The 24,734-nt window shown below is 49.3% G+C and overlaps 1 protein-coding gene and 1 long non-coding RNA gene across 3 annotated transcripts; one reads left to right on the plus strand and one right to left on the minus strand.

The window, feature by feature from the left end:
- Positions 1 to 2: 2 nt before the first annotated feature.
- Positions 3 to 11,006, minus strand: LOC109459794 (uncharacterized). Of its 2 annotated transcripts, none has more exons than XR_012495907.2 (3): positions 10,757 to 11,006; positions 2,134 to 2,198; positions 3 to 114 (listed from the first exon to the last, which is right to left on the minus strand). It is a non-coding gene; the product is annotated as an uncharacterized LOC109459794 (long non-coding RNA). The 2 variants fall into 2 exon arrangements; XR_016019496.1 differs by lacking the exon at positions 10,757 to 11,006 and adding an exon at positions 7,553 to 8,160.
- On the plus strand, positions 10,041 to 23,713 carry AMBP (alpha-1-microglobulin/bikunin precursor). The gene is made up of 10 exons (XM_019754587.3): positions 10,041 to 10,298; positions 11,586 to 11,728; positions 13,196 to 13,272; positions 14,178 to 14,294; positions 14,783 to 14,884; positions 15,616 to 15,662; positions 20,935 to 21,016; positions 22,148 to 22,315; positions 22,640 to 22,813; positions 23,557 to 23,713. The coding sequence occupies exons 1-10, from the start codon at positions 10,182 to 10,184 to the stop codon at positions 23,586 to 23,588; spliced, it is 1,059 nt and encodes a 352-aa protein (XP_019610146.3). The 5' UTR covers positions 10,041 to 10,181; the 3' UTR covers positions 23,589 to 23,713.
- The last annotated feature ends 1,021 nt before the right edge of the window (positions 23,714 to 24,734 follow it).

The following is a 24,734-nucleotide window of genomic DNA, read 5'->3' on the forward strand; positions in this document are numbered from 1 at the left end:
AAGCAGGTGATGAAATATACATACCAATAAAGAGAGGCCTCAGCTCCAAGTCTGGTTAATCCTGTCACTTCCCATGGGGACATCCCAGACGGGAGGGGGTGGTCTCGGGGGAGTCTGAGGAAGAGGAGGCAAGGACACTTTGATCAGGAACAGTCCAGGTTCCCATCTCCTTTCATGTATTTACAAGTTTTAATTGAGCAACTACTGTATGCCATTGGGCAAACACGGGGAAATTGAATGGTAAGCATCTCCAGGAAGGAGGCCTGAGGAAAACTGATTTGGCCTTGAGCCGGGGCAGGTGGTGGACTTAGGGACTCGCTTCTGGGTACCAGCTTCCTGTGGCCTGTGCTGGATGGATCATCAGGCCTGAGTTCTGATGCCACAGACCCGCTCTGAGACCCTGGGAAGCCCTGCAGCCTCCCTGGACCACTTTCTGGTTTTCAGTCAGTTAGATGGGAGACATGGCTCTCTGTGCTGTTGCGCTCCAGCGAGGATCCAAGAGGTGAGGAATCCTGGTATAGTGCCCAGGAGGATGCAGTTGGTCTACAATTATGGGGAAGTTCAGACGTGACACGAGAAACTGGGGGTGCTAGTGGAAGGACCTCATTATAAAAAGAGCCATGAGGCTCACCTAACTCTCCCATTTTATAGTTAGGAAAACTGAGACCCAGATGGCTCATTCCTTCATTGGTTCATGCATTCACTCACTCATCCCCAAATCACCACTGGTGTCATTACAAATCAAGGTGGTGAACAAGATAGGCAAGGAACAGGGAGCTCACAGCAGGTGGGGGACAGACAGACTGACATTTACAACCTCACACATGTGCTTTGACAGGGAAACCCGGGGGACTGGAGGCACAGAGGAGGGTCACCCACTCAGGAATTATGGAGGGGTCAGGGAAGGTTTGCCAAAGGGAGTTATGATTAAGGCTCAGAGGGAGGGTGAACAGCAGCTGGACCAGGGCAGGTGGAGGGGCTGCCAAGGCAAAAGCCCATAGACCCCTGAGGTTCCACAGGTGGGCAGGGCCAGGAAGTGCATGGCCTTGTGGGCCACACCCAGAGTTTGGGCTCCTCCCAAGGGCAAAGGGGAGCCACAGAAGGGTCTTGAGTTGTCACATGCTTAGGTTTGCATTTAAGTCACACTGGCCACTGTGGCAGGTGGACTGACCGGTGAGGGTAAGCTGGAGGCAGGGGGACCCGGAGAATGAGCAGTGCGGGGAGGAATGAGACTCCTCAACCAGAAGTGCCTGAGCCACGCCTCGAGTTGGGAATCCCCTGAGACCTGGGCCCTGGGCTCGGGGAAGGCCCTGGGCAAGCAAACCTCAGCCATAGGTTTGGGAAACACTGAGGGAAGGGCAAGCCAGGGGGTAGCTGGGGAGTAGCAGGAAGCCTGAGGACACCCCTGGGGCAGGGGTTGCAGCCACCATCTGGAACAGTGCTCAGACTTGCCCACAGGCCTAAGGAAATCAAATCCTGTGGTCCCCACCCCTCTAACCAGTGCAACCAAGCAAGAAAAGACCCAGCACACTCCTACCCACCACCACTTTGGAAAACAGCCCTGGGGATGTTCCCTAATTATGCCTCCCTTGCGCCAAAGAAGTGAGGACCCACAGACTAAAAGCAAGGTGCCGCAAAGCTACACTTGAGCATGCTGTGTGGGTTGGGGCAGGCGACGGCTTCAGGCGTCCCCACTGCAGGGCCTCTGACACTTGAGTCTCTCGGCAGGGCTGGTCCCTGAAGCTGGGCCTGGCAGGCTCAGCCCAGATTGGAGTCCCCAGTGGCCAGGAATTGAAAGGCAAGTCTTGTGACCAAGCATTAGTGGGGTGTTCGACAGTGGTGAGTGGGAGACCAGTGCCCACGAAGGCAGAGCGCGGGGACGTGGGGCACGGCAGACCCCACAGGCGGCTGGGCCAGGCAGAGGCAGCTGTGGTTAAGTCCACAGACTGAGTCACACATGTTCAAGTCCAGACATCATCACTTATCCATGACTGAGCCTGGACAGGTGACTTAACTGCTCTGAGCCCCTGTGGCCACATCTGCAGAACGGACACAATAATAGTAGCCCCTCATGGGCCGGTCCTGGAGAGTAAATGTACTGATACATGCAAAGAGGATCACACAAGGCTTTACCTGTTGCAGATGATTTAGCAAACAGCAACATGTAGTCAACGTGACAATTTGATGCAATTGACAACCTGGGTTTAAAAAAATAAGAATTCAACAAATATTTAGAGAACCCACTTTGGGCCAGCATTGAACAAAGCATAAGAATCCTTACCCTCATGGAACACAGACAAGAAACAAGAAAATGGGCAAAATACGTGGGATGTCAGATAGTGAGTGATAAACGCTACGAAGCAAAATGGAGTGGTGAGGTCCGTCTGCCAGGGCAGATGTAGTTCTAAATCAGGGAGTCAGGAAAGTTCTTGGGCAGGTGACATTTGTGCAGAGACCTGAAGACGGGGAGGAGGGTGAGCCTGACTCATGCCATAAAGTCACTTTTTTCTACTCTAGGTAATTTTGATGCCACATCGGCTGGGGCTCGTCCCTTCCCCAGAGCCCTTATCTCACTCACTGGTCCCATGGCTCTGCTTGCTGGGAGGTCTCTAGCCTCAGGCAGGGGAGGCCTCTGGCATTGAGTGTGAGAGCTTTGCTGACTGCCTTGGGAGGATGGACAGGGACCACCCAGGGGGACCCTGGCTGTTGCCGATTCATTCGTGTTTGGATGACTCTGCTGGAGCCAGCCACGATTTTCCAGTTTCCTAGTTCCAGCTCAGCAAACCCCCCCCCCCCATGTACTTTCCCAGAGATAGATACAGAACACAAAGGAATCATTCTTCACTGCCCCATCTCATAAGCTCTGTGTCCATCTCCCAATCAGCATCCTCACTCTTGAACTGCCACTTGTCCAGAATCCCTAAACCCTAAACCCTGGGGGAATTCCATAGGACCCAATCACACATCAAGGCTTCTAATCCAGTGGTCCTTACTGGGAACTTTTGGATTCCAGGGGATGCTTCTGGAACCCTAAAAGCTGTAGGCCTTTTCCACAATGCTGAAATTTGGGGGCAGATCTCTGGATCCGTGAAATAGGGTAGTATTTCTCCAGAACTGCCAATTTAGAAGATCTCTGGTACCTTAGAACATTAGAACTGGGGGCATTAGAACATTAGAACTTGGAAATCCTGAAGCATGGTAGGAATTTCTCAGAATGCCAAATCCCTAAAAGATCTCTGAAAATTTAAAACATTATATAGAAGTTGGGAGGGGATTCTCTGGAATCTTTGGCTGGAGGTGGGAATGTTCAGAGTTTGCAGGTCCATCCATGAATTTCTAGAATGCTGACAAATCTAGAGAGCCAAATCTAGCTGTTGGAACCCTGGTTGAGTTCTCCAAATCCTTGGGGACCCTGACTCTTAGCCAATGCAGAAAGGATGGTAGGACAGCACGAGCTTCAGGCAGAGTACTGCTATGGATAGTTGTGTTTAAAAGGCTATGAGGTCTCATCTGGGCAACCAAACCCCCTTTAGACCCAAAGAGATGAAGTCAGTGTGAGAGTGTGAAGCTCCTACTGCCAAGAGCATCTCGCTCCCATCCCTCTGTCTGCTTCAGCCATACCAGCCTTCTCTGGCATCCCAGATGTGCCCTGCTTTCCCTCACTCAGGGTCTTTCTTCCCTTTGTCTAAAGACACACTTGCTCCAAATTCATGTTTATTCAATTTTATACACAACAGGTTGATTTTAACCACTTTGAAGGATATTTTGTGTCCTCTTAGATGACTTTTCCCATTTCTGTCTCTTTGTTGAGCTTCCAAAGACTTGTCTTTATTTTAAACAAACAAATATGGTGGGGCAAGGTTGGGCAGGTAGGTGGTCTTGCTATGAAACAAGGAACAGCAGCTACTGGACTTTGTAGATGGGTCGGTGCTGTGGTTGGAGACCAGGACTGGAGTGAGGAGACCTGGGTTCTAAGCGTGTTCTGCAACAGACCTACTATGTGAGCCAGACAAGCCCCTGCCATCACTGATATCTACACTGGCTGGCCATCAAGCAAGACCTCTGGAAGTTGGCCAGAGGTGTCTTCTTCAAGAAATTTCATTCAGCTCATGGCTCTGATCACACACTCTCTCACCTGTCACACTAAGTCCCTACTTGAAGGGCAGACCTGTTCTACTGAGCATGAGGGACATTGGCCTGACCTTGAGCCACTGCCCTATTCTTAAGGAGCTTCCAGCCATGTGAGGGAACAGGACAATCGCTATCAGCAGAATAAATAACAATTAGCAAATTTTTGGGGTACCAAGCATTGTTCCCAGTATCGGTCATTCATTTCTCACAACAACTCTGTGAAGTAGGAACTATTATTATCCTCATCCTGCAGTGAGGAAACCAAGGCAAGAAGAAGTGTGGGAACTGGCCCAAGGCCACACAGATAGTAGGTGGCAAACGTGGCATTTCTACCAGGGTGGACTGGCTCCTGAATAGATGCTCTTAACCACCATGCCTCATGCCACCCAGTAGGACCACAGAGGAAGGGCAAATAGAGGAGCCGTTCCTATCCAACTCAGGAACCACTGAGCACAGGGGGCAGCCTCCCTGGACAAGTTGGTCTCCATTGAAGCCCAGCACAACCCAGCAAGGCCAGACCACGTAGAGGTCTTTGATGAGGCAGAGGAAGAGACTTCCCAAGCTCTGTTTCCTCCATGGAGGAACCCTCACAAAAGAATTCTTTACAAACTACTCAGTGAAGCAAGATTCTGGGCAGCCTGCATTGGAACCAAGAGAATTAGAAGTGGACCCCTGAAGTCCAGCCTTTGTGTGATGGGCAGGGCCCTGGGTGGATCTCTGGGTGGTCTCCAGACCTTGGCAAACCAAGTCCCACTCTCAGCCTCAGTCCACCCAACATACAAAGTGGAACCTGGGTTATGGTAGTTAGGGTCTCTGAACCTCAGTTTCCTCCTCCATAAAGTGGGGATATGATTGGTTTACCCTTTGAGACGTTACTAAGTGCTCATAGAGGATGATGTGAGGATTGCGAGAGTGGATCCATATAAACTGTTTAGGACAGAGCCTGGCACACGGTCAGTGCTAAATAATTGCTCGTAATTACTATTTTTATTACTAATGGAGACTCTCAGCATAAACATTCTGCCATTCCGGTACTGTCAGGAGTGGAAATGCATCACTGTGTGGACTCTGGTTATACAGACTCACGAACTTGTTGACAGCCAGCTCTACAGCTCCTTTTTAACAAGGTTTCTTCCACAGAGAAGTGTCCATTCAGGACTCTCGTCCAACAGAAAAGCCAACGCAGGTGACTGAGAAACAGTCATTTGTCTCCATTGACGAAAGGCCAGTGGGACTTTATAAGAGTCCAGCTTGCCTCGTGGTTTCAGAAAAGAGCTATTTTAGTCCCTGCAAGGATGCTGGGTGAGGTCAACTCAGTCAGCAAGGCGTCAGGCAGGCCCCGAGGTCCTGCTTTAGATAAGACGGGCCTGCAAAGATCAGGAAATGCTCATGCCTCTTCCTGGATGCAGACAGGCCTTTGGAAGTTGATTCCTTTGGAATCCCTTCAGGGGTGCAAAGAGAACCAGACCCTCGGCCACAGCTCTGTCCACGGGGCAAACAGGTCTCAAGGACACTCAGTTCCAAAAAGGCTCATCTTCTGCTTCTCCAGGCTAAGCCACCGGCTCCCACAATCAGGGAGCTAAATTGACAACACCGAAGGGCACCTTCCACACAGGGCTAGCATTGACTATTTGCTAAGCTCTCTCCAAAGAGCAAGAACATTCTTCTATGCCCCTAAGCTATGAGCTCTTATTAAGCGTCCAGCTCTACAGCCAGGGTGGGGATAGGCGAGGTAGAAGCCGGATCTTTTACACTCACCTGGGGACTTGAAGCAAACTCTGCAAGAAAGGCTGGTTCTTGCCCTGGTCTGACCTGTCCTATAGGCCTTTGCGCTCGCCTCTGACTCCTGGTCTGGACGACGCCATCTGTGAGCAAACCCGTGGTCTTTGGAAGTCCTCTGCTGCCCTCTAGTGGACATGGGTTGCTCACGCCTTTTTGCAGCCTGCATGGAGCCCTCGCCTGGTACTTCTCCTATATGCTGTGCTAAGTGCCTGTGATGACATCGGTCCCTCCCGCGTGCACACTTGGGGAGCAGTTTCACAAAAGTCCCTCATTCAGTTCTTATTTCAGCCCTGTCAAATGAGTTACTGTTACCCTCATTTGGAGGTCTAGATGAGGAAGGTGAGGCCAAGGAGGGAAGGACTGCCCCCACCGTCACCCAGCAAGGCGCGAGAACTGGGACCCTAGTCTTTGGGACAAGGATAGGGAATGAGTAACAAAACCTAGAAATTTCAGAGCAGTGAGGACATCCCCTCTCTTATCACTGGTCATGGAGTCCTGGGCGCTGCTTTGCCATGAACAGATAGGCTTTGGCTCCAAGTTCAAGGGAGCTGGGAAGGTCAGGCATTTGGGGGTGAGGCCCGCAGCTGGACACCTCCTTGTAGGGAAGGAAGGTCACCCTGCCATCCCCTTTCACCGTCAGCAGAGGAAGGCTTGAGCCCTGAGCACACCCTTTGGTCTCAGTTCTGCCCGATGTCCTGATGTCCTTGCTGCTCCACTCACCAGGTCCCAGTGCCCCTGCTCCTTCCTTCTTCCTGGAAAACCTCTGAGGGAGCTGTTTCCCTGGGCCTCCCACTCCCACTGCCTCCTCATTGATCTCTCCCGATTATGAGTCCGACTGGCCACTCACCTCTGAAAACCGCCCGTGCTCTCTGCACACGCCAGACAATGAGCAAACCCTTTGGCCTGGCATCAGTCTGATCTTCTCAGCCCAGCCCCAGCTCCAGCCTCATCTTGCCACTCTCCTCTGTCCCCCAAGTTCCAGACCTGGGGGTTTTGGTTGTTTGCATTCCAAATGCATTTTTCTCTCTCCCTCTTCGTCCTCTAAGCCTTTGCAGTTGCTGTTCCCTCTGTCTGGACCACCCTCCTCCCTCATGCACCCCATGCACTTTAGTCTCGCTAACTCCTACTCATCAAGTTAGACTCCCCTCCCCTGGCCTCTGCTTCCCCCATCACTGCAGTGACCACCCTGCCTCATCATATTCTCCTCACTCCTTCCCATCCCACCCTGACTAGGAGTGAGCTCTGGGAGGTCTGTCGTATTCTCCATCCTAACCCCACCACCAAGCACAGAGTGCATATTTGGTGAATGAATGAATGGACAAATGAATAAGTGATGGGAGGAGGCCTGGGCAACAGCTTGGCCACACACTGGGTGATCTTGAACAAGTCCCATTCCCTCCCTGAACCTGTGTTTTCACCTGAAAATGAGGCCTCTATTCCCTACTGCTCTGGGCACCTCTGAGGCTCTGAGGCCTCCTACATGGTGCAGGCCCTCCCCCTCCCTTTGAAATGGTTCTGGAACCTGGCCATTTCCTGTGGACTCTTGGAGCCCTGGGACCCCTAGGAGTGCAGGGGCCCCAGAGCCTCCAACCTCCCACCCTGACAGCCAGAGAGGAAAGAGGGGTTAGCAGCTTCTTACCACTGCTGGCTGTCCATCTTAGTGGCCCAGGGTTAATTTTTAAAAAGCCGCTCAAAGTCCAGTGGGTCTTGGCAGAGTTTGTTCCCTTGCTGGTTAATAATCTCGAGAGAACAAACATCCCTAGAGGCAGGAGAAGAGATCAACATTCGGGGCCCAGTCCCTGGCCTCTCCCCTCCCCCAGGAGAGGCTGTGTGGCTAAATGAACAGTCCTGTCCAAAGAGGCCCAGATTCTTCTTGGTTCCGTGTGCCTCGGGCTTCCCATTAGCAAGCGGGGTTGACAGCCCTAATAATGCAGACACGCTGTGAAGACCAGAGGAGCCATCATGGTACGCTGTAGGCAACCTTAGTAGGGCGGCTCTATTCCTAGTAATGACTCAATGCTAGTTTTTCATTCTTATACCAGGCCTGGTTTCTCCAAAGACATACACCTTGAGTCCATCACACAGGTAAGGCAGTGGACAGTTTACGGAATACTGTCACACACACTGCCTCACTTAACCTCTTGGCAGACAGGATAGGGACTGTTATCTTCTGTTTATAGATGAGGAACACTGGCCTCAGAAAGGGAAAGCCATCCCCAAAGCCAGAACTTCCGGCTCTCACTTCTTTGCAAGCCTCCTTACTGCCACCACTGACCAAACCATAAAAGAGTGAGAAATTTTGTAAACAAGAGGGAAGACAATTGTCCCCAAAATCTAAGCCAATATGGTTGCTGTGATTAAACTTGTCACATGGCTTTGAGCTTCCTGGAAGCCAAACAAAAAGGAGATGCCATCAGTAGCCAAACTCTCAGTGTCGGAGCAAAGGAAATACACTCACTTATGATGGACAGAGACACACTTGTTCCTGATACTGGTGCAAGGTACATGTGTTGTGTGGCTCTTACAGAAGGGACGTGACACACCATTTGTTGGTCTTACTGACCGTGGGGGGAACTCCTGGATTCTCACACGAGCAAGGATCTTGGTTTTGGAACCTCCTGTCTGAAGGGGGTCATTCCCAGCTGTAGCAGGGAGGCTGGTGTGTGTGTAGAGCACTCCATGCCAAGAGCCGTGGAGAGGGCCTGCGGCCTCCCTAGCAAGAGTGTGAGCTTTGCAGATAAACAGACCTGGGTTTTTAAAAATTCTCTTAAATGTTTAGTTTAACGAATGCCATATGGTTTCCTAAGGTTGCTTAAAAAGTATCATGAAAAATAAAAGAAACAAAAAAAACCGCAAACTGGGTAGCTTAAAACAACATAAATTGATTCTCTCCCAGTTCTGGAAGTTAGCAGTCCGACTCCACGTTGCGATCAGGGCCCTGTTCCTCCTGAAGGTCAAAGGGAAGAATCCTTCCTCGCCTGCCTGGCGTCTGGTGGCTGCCACCGTCCCTGGCGTCCCGTGACTTGCAGCTGCCTCACTCCAGTCCCAGCCTCGGTTTTCACAGGCTCATCTTCCCTGCGTGTCTGGGTCCCTGTCGGAATCTCCCTCCCACTTCCCTTATGAAGACACTCGTCACTGGACTTAGGGCCCACCTCATCCAGTATGCCCTCACTTTAATTCATCACGTCTGTACGTAAGATCATGTTCTGAGTTCTGGGTGCACATGAATTTGGGGGGACACCATTTAACCTGCTACAAGCATATTCAGCTCTTACTATGTGTTAGGTGCTCTCCATATGCTTTCCTTATAAGTGTTAACTCCTTTAGCCTTCACAACAATACTATGAACTATTATTATCCCCATTTACAGTTGAGGAAACCAAGAAACAGAGAGGAAACATCACTCGCCCAAGGCTAGACAGCGGGTGACAGGCACAGAAGGCAGTCTGGCTCCCGAGTCCATGCGCTCAACCACACCAAATGCTGCCTCCCCCGGCAATGCCACTTCCCAGAGGCGAGACCCTAGGCAAGTCCTTTACCTCTTGAGACTCAAATTCCCTGTCTGTAAGGGGGAAAGTCGCACCTACTTTATGGGGTAGTTGTGGGGATTGAATTCACTTCTGTGGTAAGTGTAAAGTGCTGGAACAGAGCTGGCGCATAGCAGGCACTCAGTGAACAGAAGCCGTTATTATAATCATCGTGATTTCTACTATTATTTGCCAGGGCTGGGGTGAGAGAAGGAAGTCTGGAGACAGGATGCCTGAATCCAGTCTTGGCGTTGGCATAGATTTCCCGGTGGTCTCTGGTGAGGCACTTCCTCTCCCTAAGCTTCAGTTTTCTCATGTGAGAAACAGACCCAATCAGGCTTGTGCTGCTGTCTCACAGGAGTGTGAAGTCCGGGTGGAATGACTCAGCAGGAAAGGCCAGGGCTACCCATGTACCCCGTCCTCACACGCCACCCCGTGATAGGTGAGAAGGCTTCGGGGAAACCTTCTGGGGGTGAAGCTAGCCAGGGCTGCATCTGGGTCCTGTCGTGTTTGGCCAATGCCTTCTCTGAAACAGACACGCTGGCCCCTTCGGACCACTGACCCCAGCCAGGGCCCTACAAGGGATCGATCACACCTGGCCTTGGGGTCCTGATTGGTCCTGGCTAAGCAGGGCAAACACCAAGGTCACCTACAAACGGCAGGCCCCTTCCCCGGCCTGTTTGCAGCTGCCTCAGGCAGGGAGTATCTCTGTCCCCAGACTGAGGTTCAAGAGCCAGAGCCATGCCAAGTCTCGGGGCCCCACTTCTGCTGCTGACCGCCTGCCTGGTGGTGAGTGCCAACCCTGTGCCAACACTGCCAGGAAACATCCAAGTGAAGGAGAACTTTAACATCTCTAGGGTAAGACTGGCCTCTCTGGGGGTGATGGCGGGTGTCTGTGCAGCTGGGCTTTGCTGGGGGGGCAAGTCCTGACTGCCGCGGGGTCTCTGTCTCCCCACCTGGAACTCCAGGGTTGGGTCCCTAAAGGCCCTTCCTGCTCAGACCGTCAGGGTTTTGTTGAAGTAACAACTCTACGCATCTGCCATTCTTTGGGACTCTTGTCTGATTCTGAGTCAAATGTCCTCACGTTTAAATCTGCCCTCTCAGGCTCCAAGGGGAATCCACACTTTGATTAGAACCCACCCCGGAGAAGACTTTGTCCTGACTGCTGCCCTTGCAGACCCCCGCCACCCCACCGCCACACACACACACACACACACACACACACACACACACACACACACACACACCTGCCTAGCTTGTCATGACTCTGCCTGATCCCCGCCCCCACCCCAGCCCTCACCCTTTAAACTACTCACCTCTCCCCACGTCTCCGTTATCTCGTCCTGGGTCCTCTACCCTCACAGGCGAGGGGTGGCCTGTGGTATTATGGGGAGGAGAGAAGCAGGACAGAAGTCAGGACTGGTGGGAATGAGAGGGACTTTGTGTGGGGGGCGTCCCAGGACGGCATTCCAGCCCCAGCTCTGCCCCAAATCCCTGGGTGACCTTGAACAGGACCTTGTCCACTTAAGGCTCAGGCTCCACTTCAGTATGAGGGGCTCCCAGTCATACTGGGATGGAATTTGTTGACTTTCAGGGACAAGTTCGCGTGACGGGTAGAGGGGTGGTGAGGGGCAGGGCCCTGGGCGTGGTCTGGGATGGCGGAGGGTCAGAGTTGGGGGTATGAGAGCCCCCAACTCTCAGATGTGCAGTCAGGAGAAAGGAGGCAGCTTGTCCTGCATCAGCTCGAGGAAAGGAGCCACGTGCTAACAAGGAGTCAGGGGCTGCTTGTGAGGCGGTGAGCACGCTGTCGCAGAAGAGTGAAAGGCAGGGCTGCTGCTCTTATCAGAGAAGAGGTTGATGATGAGTGTAGGGCACAGGGTTTGGACCCCGTCCCCGTGAGCAGCACAGTCAGGCCTTCTGCTGGTGGGTGCGACCCCGTCTGCACATCCTCCTAAGCTTGCTCACGCCCCCGGTTCCACCATTAGGCTTCTGTCTCCCTGAAAGCTGTGTGGCCTCCAATGAGCTGTAAGACATTATCACTTAAAAGGGTTAGCCATTGAGGAGGGAGGGGAGCAGGTGTCTCCGTCAAGTCTTCTTTGAGGTCTGAGGCGAATCCAGATCCTCAGGGCTGTGGCTGCCTCCTAGTTCTACGGGAAATGGTTCGGCGTGGTCGCGGCCACCACCTGCCCATGGCTGTCGAGGTTCCCCGACAGGCTGACCGTAAGCATGCTGACGCTGAGAGAGGGAGCGACGGAGACGCAGATGAACACGACCAGCACCCGTTGGATGTGAGCTTGGGGATGGGGTGGGAGGCGCAAGAGGGACCCCATCCTGGAAGTTACAGACCGCCCCTTCCAGGCAGGCCCTCCCCTGTGAGCCCCAGCTCTCTCTGCTCTGCTGCCCCCGGACTTCCCTTTCTAACCGTCCCATCTGTACCTCAAGGACAAGGCCCCCAACACGATGCCTGCTTGCCAACCTGCTCTTGCTCCTTGGCCATCCCTTCGCTCAGGAAGGGCACTTCTACCTGCCAGGGACCCAACCTGGAAACCTGGGCAGGAGCAGGTGGCCTAGATGCCTCTCTCTGCTGTCATGAGCCATCCAACCCATCATCAAGTCCCATCCATCTCTTCCTAACTCCTGCCCATCCGTTCACGTCTCCCCTCTTCCCCACCACCACCTCGGTCCAAGCCACCTTCATTTCTTCACTGGTTGTGTATAACAGCCTCTCGACATTTTCCCCTACCTCTAACCTTCCATCCAATCCATTTTTCACTCAGCAACCAGAAAGACCTTTCAAAAACTCAAATCTGCTTGAATCTTTCCATAGCTCCCTATTGCCCTTGGAAATAAAATTCAACCCCTTTGACGTGGCCTTCCAGGTCCCTCTCAGAAGTCACCATTCCCTGCCCCACTGTTTCCCATGTACTCTGTGAACCACCCAAGTGGACCTTTCAGTTCCTCCATCCTCTTGTACCTTTCGGCCTTCGCATTGTATGTTCCTTCTACCGGGAAAACCTCTCCCCACTTCCCTGGGCTAATTCCTATGCATCTTTAGGACTCGGGTTCTATGTCACTTCGTCCAGGAAGCACTCCCTGGCCCAAGTTCAGGTCACATGCCTTCCTTTGTGCTCTTGGCGCCCCTTGTGCTTCCCTCCCACATGGCACACTGACTGCCTCTGCCTCTGGCCTGCCCACCTCCCCACGTCATTGTAAGCTCCATGAGGGGACAGGGTCTGTCTTGCCCTCCCCTGTATTCCCAGCACATAGCACAGGGCCTGGCACAGAGATGCTGCTCAATGTTCATTAGCTAAAGCATATTCACCGTAACAATAACAGTGAAGATGTGCATAGTGCTACCTCATTTGGTCCTTTGTGAGTTAGAAACTATCATTATCCCCATTTCACAGATGAACAGAGTAATAAATGAATGAATACGTTAATTAATGGAAACACTCTGATTCCCCAGAGCTTCAGTATAATGTGCAGAATTGGTTAAGGAGCTGATGTTTAGTGCTGATTTGCCAAGGATCGCATGGACAAGGCCCTGTTTCCTCTGTCCCTCTGTTCCCTCATAGGTCAAATGGGTGCCTCCAAGGCCTGGTGTGAAGGTGAAACAAGATATTTGAAAGTGTTACTTTCCAAAATAATAATAATGATAGTAATAATACATTTGGGAAGGACCCGGCGGGAGAGTGGGGTGTCAGGACCATGGTCTGTACCAGAATTTACCTTTCTTTCCGCTTGTTCATTTCCAGAAATGGCTTCTGTGAGGAGAGCTATGAAACTTATGAGAAAGCAGACATTAATGGAAAGTTCCTCCATCAGAAACCAAGTAAGTTGAGTCGAAGGAGACATCCAGTTTTCTCCTTTGCTAAAAAATACCTTGACGTCTTAAGCTCTCTTTCCTTCTGTCTCAGCTCATGAGACTATAACCTTTCCTCCCATATTTCTGAGATGTCATCTAGCCTTCCTCCAAAATTCCTCTTGTCTCTCTTCTCTGTCTCTCTCTCTCTCTCTCCCTCTTCCTCTCTTCCCTCCCCCTCTTTTGCACGTGCACACCCAGAATTAGAGTGATGGTATGAAAGCTGAGGAGAACATCAAGATTTCATCAGTTTTCATATTAGGCATCAGCAATCAGCCGATAAAAATGTGCTGAGCATCTACCATGCACAATGTGTATGGTGCTTCATGACAGAGAGACTTGGACACGAATTTACTCATTTGTCCAGCACATGTTTATTGAGTACGCTCTATGTGTCAAACGATTGTGTTAGGGGTTGAACATATATGAATGTTTGGGTAGATGGATGGTTGGATAAATAAATACGAGAACGAACAAGTGATTGGTACACGAATACATGTATAGATGGCAGGTAAGTGAGTTAATCAGACATCTAATAGATAAACTAGATGGTTTAATGGATGGAGGAAAGAAGAAGGGAGGGAAAGAAGGAAGGAAGAAAGGACGGAGTGAAGAAGGAAAATGGATGAATTTATGGATTGATATGTGGGGAGGATGGATGGATGGAATGATGGTGGATGAATTAATGATGAATACATGGAGGAGATGGATGGATAGAGAGAGACTGAAGATGGATGGATAGATAAACAAGTATGCAGAGAGATGGGCGGACAGGATGGCTGAACAGACGATGTGTGGGTAAACAGGTGAACGATCTCAGGCTAGAGGAGCCTTCTGACCACTGAGCCCTTTTGCTTCCTGCATCTCCCACGCAGAATGGAACCTCACCCTAGAGTCCTATGTGGTCTACACCAACTACGACGAGTATGCTATTATTCTGACCAAGAAATTCAGCCCCCGCTATGGACACAGCATTACCGCCATGCTTTATGGTAAAGGCCTGGAACCAGATAAGCTCATTGGAGTTGGGGGTGGCAGGAGACCAGTGACGTAGGGATAGTGGAGTGGGGAGGAACAGGGAGTTTTGCTTTTTTCTTCTGACAAAACTTCACTTAAAGGAAAGGTGAGAACCTTTACTCTTCTTGGAGGAGGTAGAGCTCAGTTTCCCGTTTGAGGCAGAAACCTCTTCTTTTGATCCCTAAAATTCCAGGCCCAGAGAATTCCAGAGCCTCCAGGCCCTTCAAGGAACCTGGAAGGGAAAGAGCCCTGTGTGGGGAGTTGGGACCCCTGGGTCGGGGCCGGGAAGGGGACACTGCTTCCTCTTCTGGAGATGATCTTTCCCTAAGGGTATAGAAGAGATCAAATTGGGCCAATAGTCTTCAAACTTCCCCTAAATAAAAAACACTGGGCGAAACCCTCTCAGGCCTTGCCAGCCCAGGCACTTGTGGTTCTAGGCGTCTTCTCTGCTTCCCACTGGCAGGGCGGAGGCCTCAGCTCCGGGAAAGCCTGCTGCAGGAGTTCAGGGATTTTGCCCTGAGTGTGGGCATCCCCGAGAACACTACCTTCACAGTGGATAAAAGAGGTAAACGGCACCCCCACCCCACCTCACCTTTGTGTGCCCTCCTCATCCTTTACGGCCCAGAGAACTGGGTCTTTCTTGTAACCCTCTGAGATAAGCAGGGCTACAGTCCCCTTTCCTTCTTTACAGAGAAGGCAGCTGGGGCCCCTGGATTTGCTCCAAGTCACACATTGTGTACCTGGCAGAGCCCAGACTAGAACCAATTCAGTGTCCACTCTACTTCCACGTGTCTGAGTGAGGTTATATCCAAATCCATAAGTACCTCATAGGAGGCAACAGAGTGTTGGGGTTAAGAGCATGAGCTCCAGACTTACGGCACCTAGGTTCACACTGAGCTCTGTGTCTTCTGGCTGGTCAACCTTCCAGAGCCTCGTTTTCTTCATCTGTAAAATGGGGATAATAATGCCTCCCTTGTAAGTTGCTGTGAGGAGTCAATGAGATAAAGCCATTCAATACCATAGCGCTGTGCCTGGTGTCTACTTAGTGCCCAACAAATTTTAGTCATTGCTGTTCTTGTGATGGGGCTGATGAGAAACGCTGGTGGTGGGGCAGAGCTGACACAAATGGCGGTGATGGTGCAGCCACCAGTCTCTTTCTTTTCCAATGAATGACCTTCGGCAAGCCATGTGGGTGGAGCCATTTATGAAGTGGGCTAATGCACAAGACAGTTCCCAGCGAAATGCCCTCCAAGAGAGGTCCTCTGTTTCACCTCTGTCTCCTGTCCTCTGATCTAGGAGAGTGTGTCCCTGGAGAGCAGGAACCAGAGCCCACTCTACCAGCAGTGAGTACCTCTTTTCTCCACTCCATCCCCTCCCTGCCCACTTGAATTTTGCTGCCCTTGCTTAGGTCCCGCTGTGGTGGTAGGTGGGGTCATTGAGAAGGGTTGAGGGAAGACAGGAAGGGGCATTGGTTTTGTAATGAGACCCACCTGGACTCGTTCTCGGTTCTGTCATTTAGGCTAGTTGCTGCTCCATCTGGACCTCACTCTCCTCATCTGTGAAATGGGCTAATTATACTTACCTTCCAGGTGCTAGAATTCAGCCAAATGCTAGAAAAGGCCTTTTAGCATAGTACCTAAAAGCAGTAATACACTTACTGAAATAACAATAGTCAATACTCAATACGGAAAATAAAATTAATTGATCTTTCTAAAAAACAGCAAACCCGAGAGCAAGCAACTTCCCAAACCACCTCTTCTCCTATGCTGCTTTTTGATTTTTTGGGCTTCCTTACTCTTCTGTTTTATTTTCCTGCTTTTTGATTAAGCTTTATTCATTTTTTTTCTATGATTATTTGAAAATTATATGTTCTAATTTATTCTACTGATTGTGTGTATATATATGTGTATGTATAATTATATATAAAAATCTATTCAGAAATATATTCTTTTTTTCCTTTTATTTATTTGTGTTTTTCCAGGACCCATCAGCTAAAGGCTAAGTAGTTGTTTCAATCTAGTTGTGGAGAGAGCAGCTCACAGTGGACCCTGTGGGGATTGAACCGGCAACCTTACTGTTAAGAGCAACCAACTGAGCTAACTGGCTGCCCCCTAGAAATATATTCTTGAAAATTGAAACAACACAAGAAAAAACATGTCCTTATTCCTACATAGAAGTAACAGTGTTAACATATTATTTGTTTGCTTCTACATTTTTAAAGAAAAATTACCAGTGATTTTATAAAACTATGTTCATTATAAATAATTAAAACAATGCAGAAAAGTATAAAAAATACGGTTTTAAAAAATTCCACCACCTAAAAACTACCACCATTCACATCATTCCAGGAATCTTGACATGCATATGCACGGATAGAAGAACAGATGGAAGGAAGGTGTTAGATAGACAGATGCACAGATTTAGATATACTGCTATTCCATGATATATTATAGATATATTACGGGAACTATTTGCAATTTTTAAAAGCTTTTATTGTAGTTTTATTTGAATTTTTAAAACAACAAAGTGAACTTCTTGAACTTCAAGTAGATATTCCTTTACCACGAGAGATTCATTTCCTAAAGAATGCTCTAAGTAAATTCAAGATTAAAAAACAACAAAACAAAACATGTAAGAGGCTGGTATCACTGGATATGCTTTTAGAGAATATCTATTGTCACTATGATTTGAAAGACAAATGTTAGGCCTCTCAAACTTTGTTGCATCTCCTGTCCCCTTTTCCCTTGACGTTGTCCATATTGCTACCATCCCCGCGCTGCTCTGTCGTTGATTCCGAGACGTTTAGTAGTTCTGTATTTTAGTGGCTTCTACACTTACCCTAGTGGATATAACCACAGTGTCTCAATTCACGACTTATTTATTTCTATTAATCTTTGAATTGTGCCATTTCTTTACCCGGGGTGTTTTCGAGGAGGGTTCCTGAATGGTTTAATCCCTGAATTCTTTCCTGCTTGTGAATGTCCGCCTGCATCTTTCATACTTGAATGACGTTTTGCGTGGGTGTCATACTCTTGGGTCATGTTTTCTTGCCCTCAGAGGAAGCTTCATATGCATTTTTCCACTGTTCTCGGGCACTGATTATCACTGTGGGAAGCTGGAGGCCAGCCTGATATTTCTTTCTCTTGTAAGCACTTTGTTTCTTCTGCCCAGATGCCTGAACAAAGTTTATCCTGAAGTCAACATCTTAATAAGGACATGTCTTGGTGTCCTTATGTCTGTATGTCAGGGAACTCTCTTGCACCATATGGAATCCATCCTCCATTCCTTTTGTTGGGTTTCAGTACGTCAGGAACACTTGTTCATCCTGCAGCCATCTTTGTCTTCCCCATGTACTAGCTTCTCCCAAATTACTTTCATCGGTATTCACTGGACTTCTCACCAGTCTTTCTTTCATGACAGTCACTCCATTTAGCAGCATCCATTTTGTTCCTTACGATTTCTCATTTATTCACTTGCTCTGACGTTATGTTGTTTTGGTTCTCAATTTGTTTATCGGGGCCTGGGTTCTCTCTTTTCATCTTATTCTGTTGTTTACCATTTCATCTTTGAGTCTTGTTTTAATAAATGCATGTTCTTATTAAGTCATTCTATAGCTTGAGGCCACTGAGGAATTTCCTTCTGCTCCTTGAGTTATGTTGTCTCCTCAGTTGGTGTCACAGGTGGGATGCCCTCGATCAGCACTTGTGGAAGGGAAAGGATGAAGGGAGGAGTGAGCAGTGGGAGACGTAGTGCTGCAATGCGGTCACAATGCCTCAGCTAAACCTCTAGGGAGTTCTGGAACCAGGAGGACTGTTCTGAGTTGTCCCAATGGTGCTGAGGGGCGGGGTCTTGATACCCCCATGTTGATCAGTCTGGGAAGGACACACGACCTTGAGCTAGAGGGCTTCCCTTTGCTGAGCAGGGGCTGATAGCTGAGGGCTGTCAACAGCCGCACTTCTGGCCTCTGGGAATGTAAGTCCGTTCCAGAGCGGAAGTCTAGGCAGTTCACGACCATTGGGCTTTCTCTAGTTCAGGCTATTTTTTCATTTATTTCTGAAGTGGAGCTGGATGGTTTCTGTATCATTTCCTTTTGTCTTGCTCCTGCTTAGTCAGTTTTAGCCACACTTTCTGTTTGAACTGCTATGGTGGGGTGGGGAGTTTCATTTACTGCGTGGCCCTTTCCCCACTAAATTTGAGCCTAGTCCCCTCCCATCCCAATTTAGCGTAAGGTCTGGGTATTTTGTATCCCATCCACTTTCTGAAGTCCAAGGTTGTTTGGAATAGTCTCATTTTGCTCTCTCTTTTGAAGGGCTGCTAAATATCCTCTGTGGGCTTCCTTCCACTTGGTTGGGGCTGGCAGCAATGTACAGCTGTCCCATGGCAACACCCCGAACATTAGATCATGTCGCTCCAGAACCTTCACTTAGAGTCAACCTCTAGACTATTTTCCTTTTTCTTCCCTCTTGTCATTCTTACTGCTCTTCTGTCAGAAGTGGAAAAAGATAAGGTTCCCCTCAATTTTTTTCTCTCAGGATTTGGGAATCTCAGGATTAGGGAGGGTTGTCAGGAATTTGATGACTTTCCAGGACTGGGAGTTGGAGAACAGGGTTAGGAATTGAACCTTGCTGCCACCCTATTCAGCTCCAGAATATCTGATTTCTTTCCTTCACCGACAGTATCAGTTTTTGCTTTAAATTATGCCCCTCTCCTTGCTTGAGTGATGTTGATGAACATTTGGGGGCTCGTATTTCTGAACTGTTTGCTAATCGTTAGGTATTGAAGAGGGCAATTTTGAGGGACATATCAATCTTCCATCTTAATCCAGATCTCAGTGGAATTGATTCCTTATCAATGTGAAGAATGAAACAATAACTAATGACACCACTTGGGAAAGAGAGAAATGGAGCACATTTCCTTTTCTTCCTTCCGTGCTTCCCACATCCCCGTTTTTGTGGATGGAATCTGAGACTGATGTTTATATTGTCCACCTTTTTTTTTTGAGAATTATTTTTAACACTGACATTGAATTGTATGACCACTTTAACAATAATGTGACCTCAACTCTATATTTTATTGGCTTTATATTTACCATCATTTCTTTGCTATCACATCATTTTTATTTATTTATTTTTTTTTGTATTTATATTCTTTCTCAATTGGTGGGGATATTTCTATAAATAATTTTTCTGGAAAGATACATGGGTGGAAAACTCGATCCTTGCATGTCTGAGAATATCTTTCTGGGTTTATAACATATGGGCAATAGCTTAGAGGAGTGAAGCATCCCTAGGTTACAACCTTTTCCCTCTCACAACCTCAGCTAGTGCTCTGCAGCTTCGGGCATTAAATATCATTAATTTACTCTGAGGGCCACTGGGCTCTTTACGCTTTGTCTCTAGGAAAGGTCTAGGTGGGGCTCTTCATTAATTTTGCCTCATTGCCCTTGAGCTCTTATAATTGGACAACTCAAGTCTTTCTACAACTGGGAAAAGTTTTCTTCTATTATTTCTATGCTGATTGCCTCTCCTTCTAAAACTCCGAGTATGTGAATTTCTTTCTTATAATCTCTAAACTGCAGTTTATTATCTCTACTGTGTGGTTAAATTCAACAAAATCTTTTCCACCTCCAATAACTTTCTGCTCCTCTTGTATTATTCATTTTCGTAACTGTTGAGTTACGTTATATTGATGCGATGTCATCTTGAATTTCACTGATGATTTAAATTTTCTCCTGTTTCTTACTGTCATCCTGTGTTTAGTGGGACTATTTCTCCAGCCCAGTCTGATTCTTTTGAGCATCTGCGTTATTTAACTTGTCCCATGATTTTCCCCTTTTCCTTCTTCTCACCAAGGAAGGCTTATATGCAACCACTGAGACGGGTTCTGGCAGGCAGTGGAATCCCTAATCACACCTTTCAGTTGCACCTTAAAAGGAGAAGGGGAAAGTTGAAAGCTACTATAGTTTTACTTTTGCAGATTCCAGGTCGCCCCAGTGTGCAGGAAGACTGCCTGGTAGCTGGCATTTCCCTGTTCACCCCTTCTTGTTACCCTGGGATCCTGCCACAGGGAACTCTATACTCAGAGACACTTTTGACAGCTCCGGCAGTCCTTGCTCTGCAGTCCCAACACTACAGTTAGAAGTGTTAGGGTCAGTCTCAGGCTCCTTCTCCTTCCTCTGTAGAAAGCTTTTCCTCTGCAAGCAGCTTCCTTTGTTGGCATCCCTTCCTGCAAACCAGTGACACCCATACTCTGTTGCGTAAAACTGCCTTTAAGTTTCTAACATGGGAGTGCTGCCCTCCTCTGGTTTCCAACTCTGGGGTAGGTTGTTTTCCATTATTTTGTTCTTTTGGCATTTCAACTGGAAGTTGGATATGTACGTATTGTTATACCTCGAGGTGCCAATTTTCCCTTCCATCCCGGAAATCTGTCCTGTGATGCCCATTTTGGAATTCAGCTTGAAGTGTTTGGGGAAACAGTCCATTAGTCGGTGTAGTAGCTGTGCTTCTGTTTCCACCTTGATTCCTGAAGTAGACGGTTTAGTTATGTATTCCAGGGGTACATGTGAGCAATAGTAGCAAGGTCCCTGCAACAGCTTCTTTTCTTTCTTCCCCCTAGAGAGCCCGGCGGGCTGTGCTGCCCCAGGAAGAGGAAGGATCGGGGGCTGGGCAACTAGTGACTGATTTAAAGAAGAAAGAAGGTAATGATCACTAGCCTTTTCACCCCCTTCTGCGTGACGAGAGAGAGAGAGAGAGAGAGAGAGAGAGAGAGAGAGAGAGAGAGAGAGAGAGAACTCAGGGCTGGCTCCCCCTGGCTGCCTTCACAACCATGAAGTCTCTCTTATTTTTCTGCTAGACTTAAGGATTGGGTCTAGAAAAGGCAAATCAAGTACTCTGTCCCGTGACAGGGATTGTGAGGGGAGAGGAGATAAGGCATGGTCCCTAAGCTTAGGGACTCTTAGCTCCACGATGAGAAGCCAGTCCTTGCCCTGTCTGCATCACTGTGTGGTCTCCTAGTCTTGGTTTCCTCGTCTACACAATGGGATAACAGCCTGCTGAGCTGACCATCATGGCTCTTGTGGGAACAGGTGGGGGAAAGGACACAAGGATGCTTTGTGTAGTTGTTTACGAACTCACGCTCCCACTCACTCAGCAAACACTGATCCCTGCTCCACCCCAGACCTTGTGCCGGGCGCTTTGGTCATGGAAACAAACCATCTGTGTCTTTTTGGAAGTTCTGGTCTAGTAGGAGAGGCAGTCAAGGAAGAAAGTAATGGACCCAAAAGGGAGGGTCAGCTAACAGGCTGGGGGAACTCAGAGGCTGGAGGGGTGAGGGGATCAAGGAAGACTACAGATGAAGGGGAACTCCTGCTGTGTCCAGGTACCCAGGTGGGGTTTTATGGAGGAATGCATTTCATGGGAAGGAACAATGAGAGCCAAGGCACGGGGGTGGGACCTCAGTGAAGAGGTCAGGTTGGCTGGCATGGGTGCTGATGAATGTATCAACTACTATTATTACAGTTTCTGGATAAACAAGATCAACACAGGGGATGGTGTGTCTGTGGGTCACTAGTAACTCCCCATGTTATAGAGTGGAATGAGCATTGATTATAGAATCCAACAGCCATGGTTTTGGATCTCAGCTCTATGTGACCCTGAGCAAGTCACTTAACCTCTCAGAGGGTCAATTTCCTCATCTATAAAATGAGTTGATAATCCTTCCTCTTAGGACAGAGATGAAAACTAAACGAGATGATGCATGGCAAGTGTCCAGCCTGGTGACAGATACACAATAAGCACTCAGTAAGTGCTGCTGTTATGCCCTTCCCCAGATTCCTGCCAGCTAGGCTACGCAGAAGGTCCTTGCTTGGGGATGGTCAAGAAGTATTTCTATAATGGCACGTCCATGGCCTGCGAGACTTTCCAATATGGCGGCTGCCTGGGCAATGGCAACAACTTCAACTCAGAGAAGGAGTGTCTACAGACCTGCCGAACTGTGGGTGAGTGCCTGCCCTTCCCCTCTGTGCATGCCGTACCTCACAATGCTGCCCTCCCAACAAACCACTTGCCAACTGAACAGGTAGCTAAGAGAGGATGTTCTAGTGGTGGATTTGCAGGGCAAGTTTCCTGAAGTCATAGGAATTGCACATTTGCATATGAGTGACCCTAGGAAAGTTATTTCTTCTCATGGGCCTGTGTTTCCCAGTCTAGAAGAGAGGGATTAGGTGGCCTAGATGAGGAGGGTCCCCTAGTTCAGGCCCTTTGCCTCAGGTCAGCCAATCATAAGGATTACTAATGCTGTGTGCCTCCCCTCCACTCCACAGCGGCCTGCAATCTCCCCATAGTCCACGGCCCCTGTCAAGGCTCCGTCCAGCTCTGGGCATTTGATGCTGTACAGGGGAAGTGCATCCTTTTCACCTATGGGGGCTGCCAAGGCAACGGCAACAAGTTCTACTCGGAGAAGGAGTGCAAGGAATACTGTGGTGTCCCTGGAGATGGTAGGTGGCTTTGCGGGATGCCAGACTGGGCCAAGGGGCTGTTGGGGTCCAGGTAGGAGAGCCCTGGTAGAGGGTGGAGGTCTGGAGAGCTGAGTTCTGCACTCTGTACCAGGTGACCAGCCCATCCCTCTCTGGACCTCAGCTTCCCATCTGTAAAATGGGGCCAAGCCCTAGGCCTTACCCAAGCTGGGATGGGGTATGTGGGGAAGGGCTGGGCAGGCACCAGCAGAGGGTGTGTAGGGCAGGCTGAAGAGCCACCAGAGCTGGGCTCTAATTTTGGTGCTGCCACACCCAGGCTGGCCACACTGGGCAAGTGCCAATCTGAGCCTGTTTTCTCTTTTGTAAAATGGGACAAAGTACTTACTTCCCAGACTTCACAGTGCCTAGCACAGGTAGGACTCAGCTAGCGGCAGCTGTTTCTGATAATGAGGGTGGTGCTACACTGAGACCAGTAATAGCATTCCAGAGAACAGCAGCCATTTAAGATTTCTGTACCTTATCTCCCCACTGGAAAATGGCACCTAAAGTAAATCAGAAGAAGCAAAACATCAGATCACTCTGTGGAATGCACTTTGGAGATAGCGCATTTGGACGCACAAGTCATTCAGCAAGTGGAAGTTTCAGGCTTCAATGCAGCCCAAACTGCCTTTCTTCCTCCATGGGGCAACCCCTCCCGATGGTCCCCTCCCATAGACCCTCAGGAAAGCCTCACACCTGATCCCTGAGCTTCTCTCTGTCCACAGGGGATGAGGAACTGCTGCGCTTCTCCAACTGACCAGTCCAAGGCCAGAGGTCCACAGGCCAGAAGGCGGCAGGGAGGCTGCGGGCTCCACCTTGGGCAGGCCGGGCCAAGAGACCTGGGTTCAAATAAAAACCATACTGTAGGCTCCTGAAAGCCCATGTCTTGACTGTGCATTGTCGTCATTAGTGTAACAGGGGGTGAGGTGGGGGGGAGGGGAGACAACGCTGGGGTGGAGACATGAGTAACCCAGCTTTTCCCCAGAAGTGAAAAATGTTATGTGCTGGAAATGTAATAGAACTGTCTTCTACATGTGAAATTGGCTATGCAAATTATTAAACATAAATCACAGTTCAATTTATTCCACAATAGTATAAAATAGGATTGTTTTGTTTTCAAAAAGCTAGAAAAGAGGAAAAAAACTCTGGGTACTTGTTTCTGGGAGGGGTTAGACAGGTCATCAACGACCCAGGGTCAGAATAATTGTGTCCTAGTGTGCCCAGGTGGCTCAGTGCCTGAAATAATTCCCCTGTCCATTGCCGCACGTACCCCCCTCCATTGTTTTACTTTGGCCATAGCTACGTCCCCAGCACCAGCTGCCAGGAGCTGAAAAGCCTTGGGCTGTTTCTCCACCAGGCCCTGGGATCCTTACTCTGGCCCTTTGTGCTGGGAGAATGTTCACTGACTTTAACATTATGTCCATGACAACCAGCAGGGCCCTTGACCAGACCCAGAAGCCCTCGGTCTAGCCTGGCTTCTCCTCCCTTGAGAGTAGGTAGGCCACCCAGGGTGGTTCAGGCACCAACCTGGCCCAGGAACACAACTCTGGGGGCCCCCACTTTAGACACACTGGATATACAAACATCCGATGTATCAGTATCTCTTGCTAGCTCCATTCGCCCAGAGTCCCGCTGGCTGCAGCTGCTGCTGCTGAGGGCGTCAAGCCCCAGTTTTCCATGCCCTGGAAGTAGTAAGCGGACCCGGCAGCAGAAACCCAGGCAGGGCCAGCACCTCCTCTCTGTGGGGTGACCAGCTAAGGGCTGGGGGCTAATTCAGTCAAGGGTTGTCCCCACGCCATTAGCCTGTTGGCTTAAGGGACCCATCAAGAAAGAAGACGGGAGGGAATTCCGTCTGGAGTTAAAGGGATAAACCCAGAGGCGAGGATTCGGGTGCAGGAAGCTT

This window comes from Rhinolophus sinicus, chromosome 16 (genome assembly GCF_057876585.1).
Source record: "Rhinolophus sinicus isolate RSI-liver-muscle chromosome 16, RSI-T2T, whole genome shotgun sequence".
NCBI lineage: Eukaryota > Metazoa > Chordata > Mammalia > Chiroptera > Rhinolophidae > Rhinolophus > Rhinolophus sinicus.

Bases quoted from the DNA above. Each gene is read 5' to 3' on its own strand.
- AMBP (XM_019754587.3), top strand. From the start codon at position 10,182: ATGCCAAGTCTCGGGGCCCCACTTCTGCTGCTGACCGCCTGCCTGGTG. The intron at 10,299-11,585 runs GTAAGACTGGCC...GCTGCCTCCTAG, and splicing joins AGAACTTTAACATCTCTAGG to TTCTACGGGAAATGGTTCGG. The intron at 15,663-20,934 runs GTGAGTACCTCT...TCTTCCCCCTAG, and splicing joins CAGAGCCCACTCTACCAGCA to AGAGCCCGGCGGGCTGTGCT.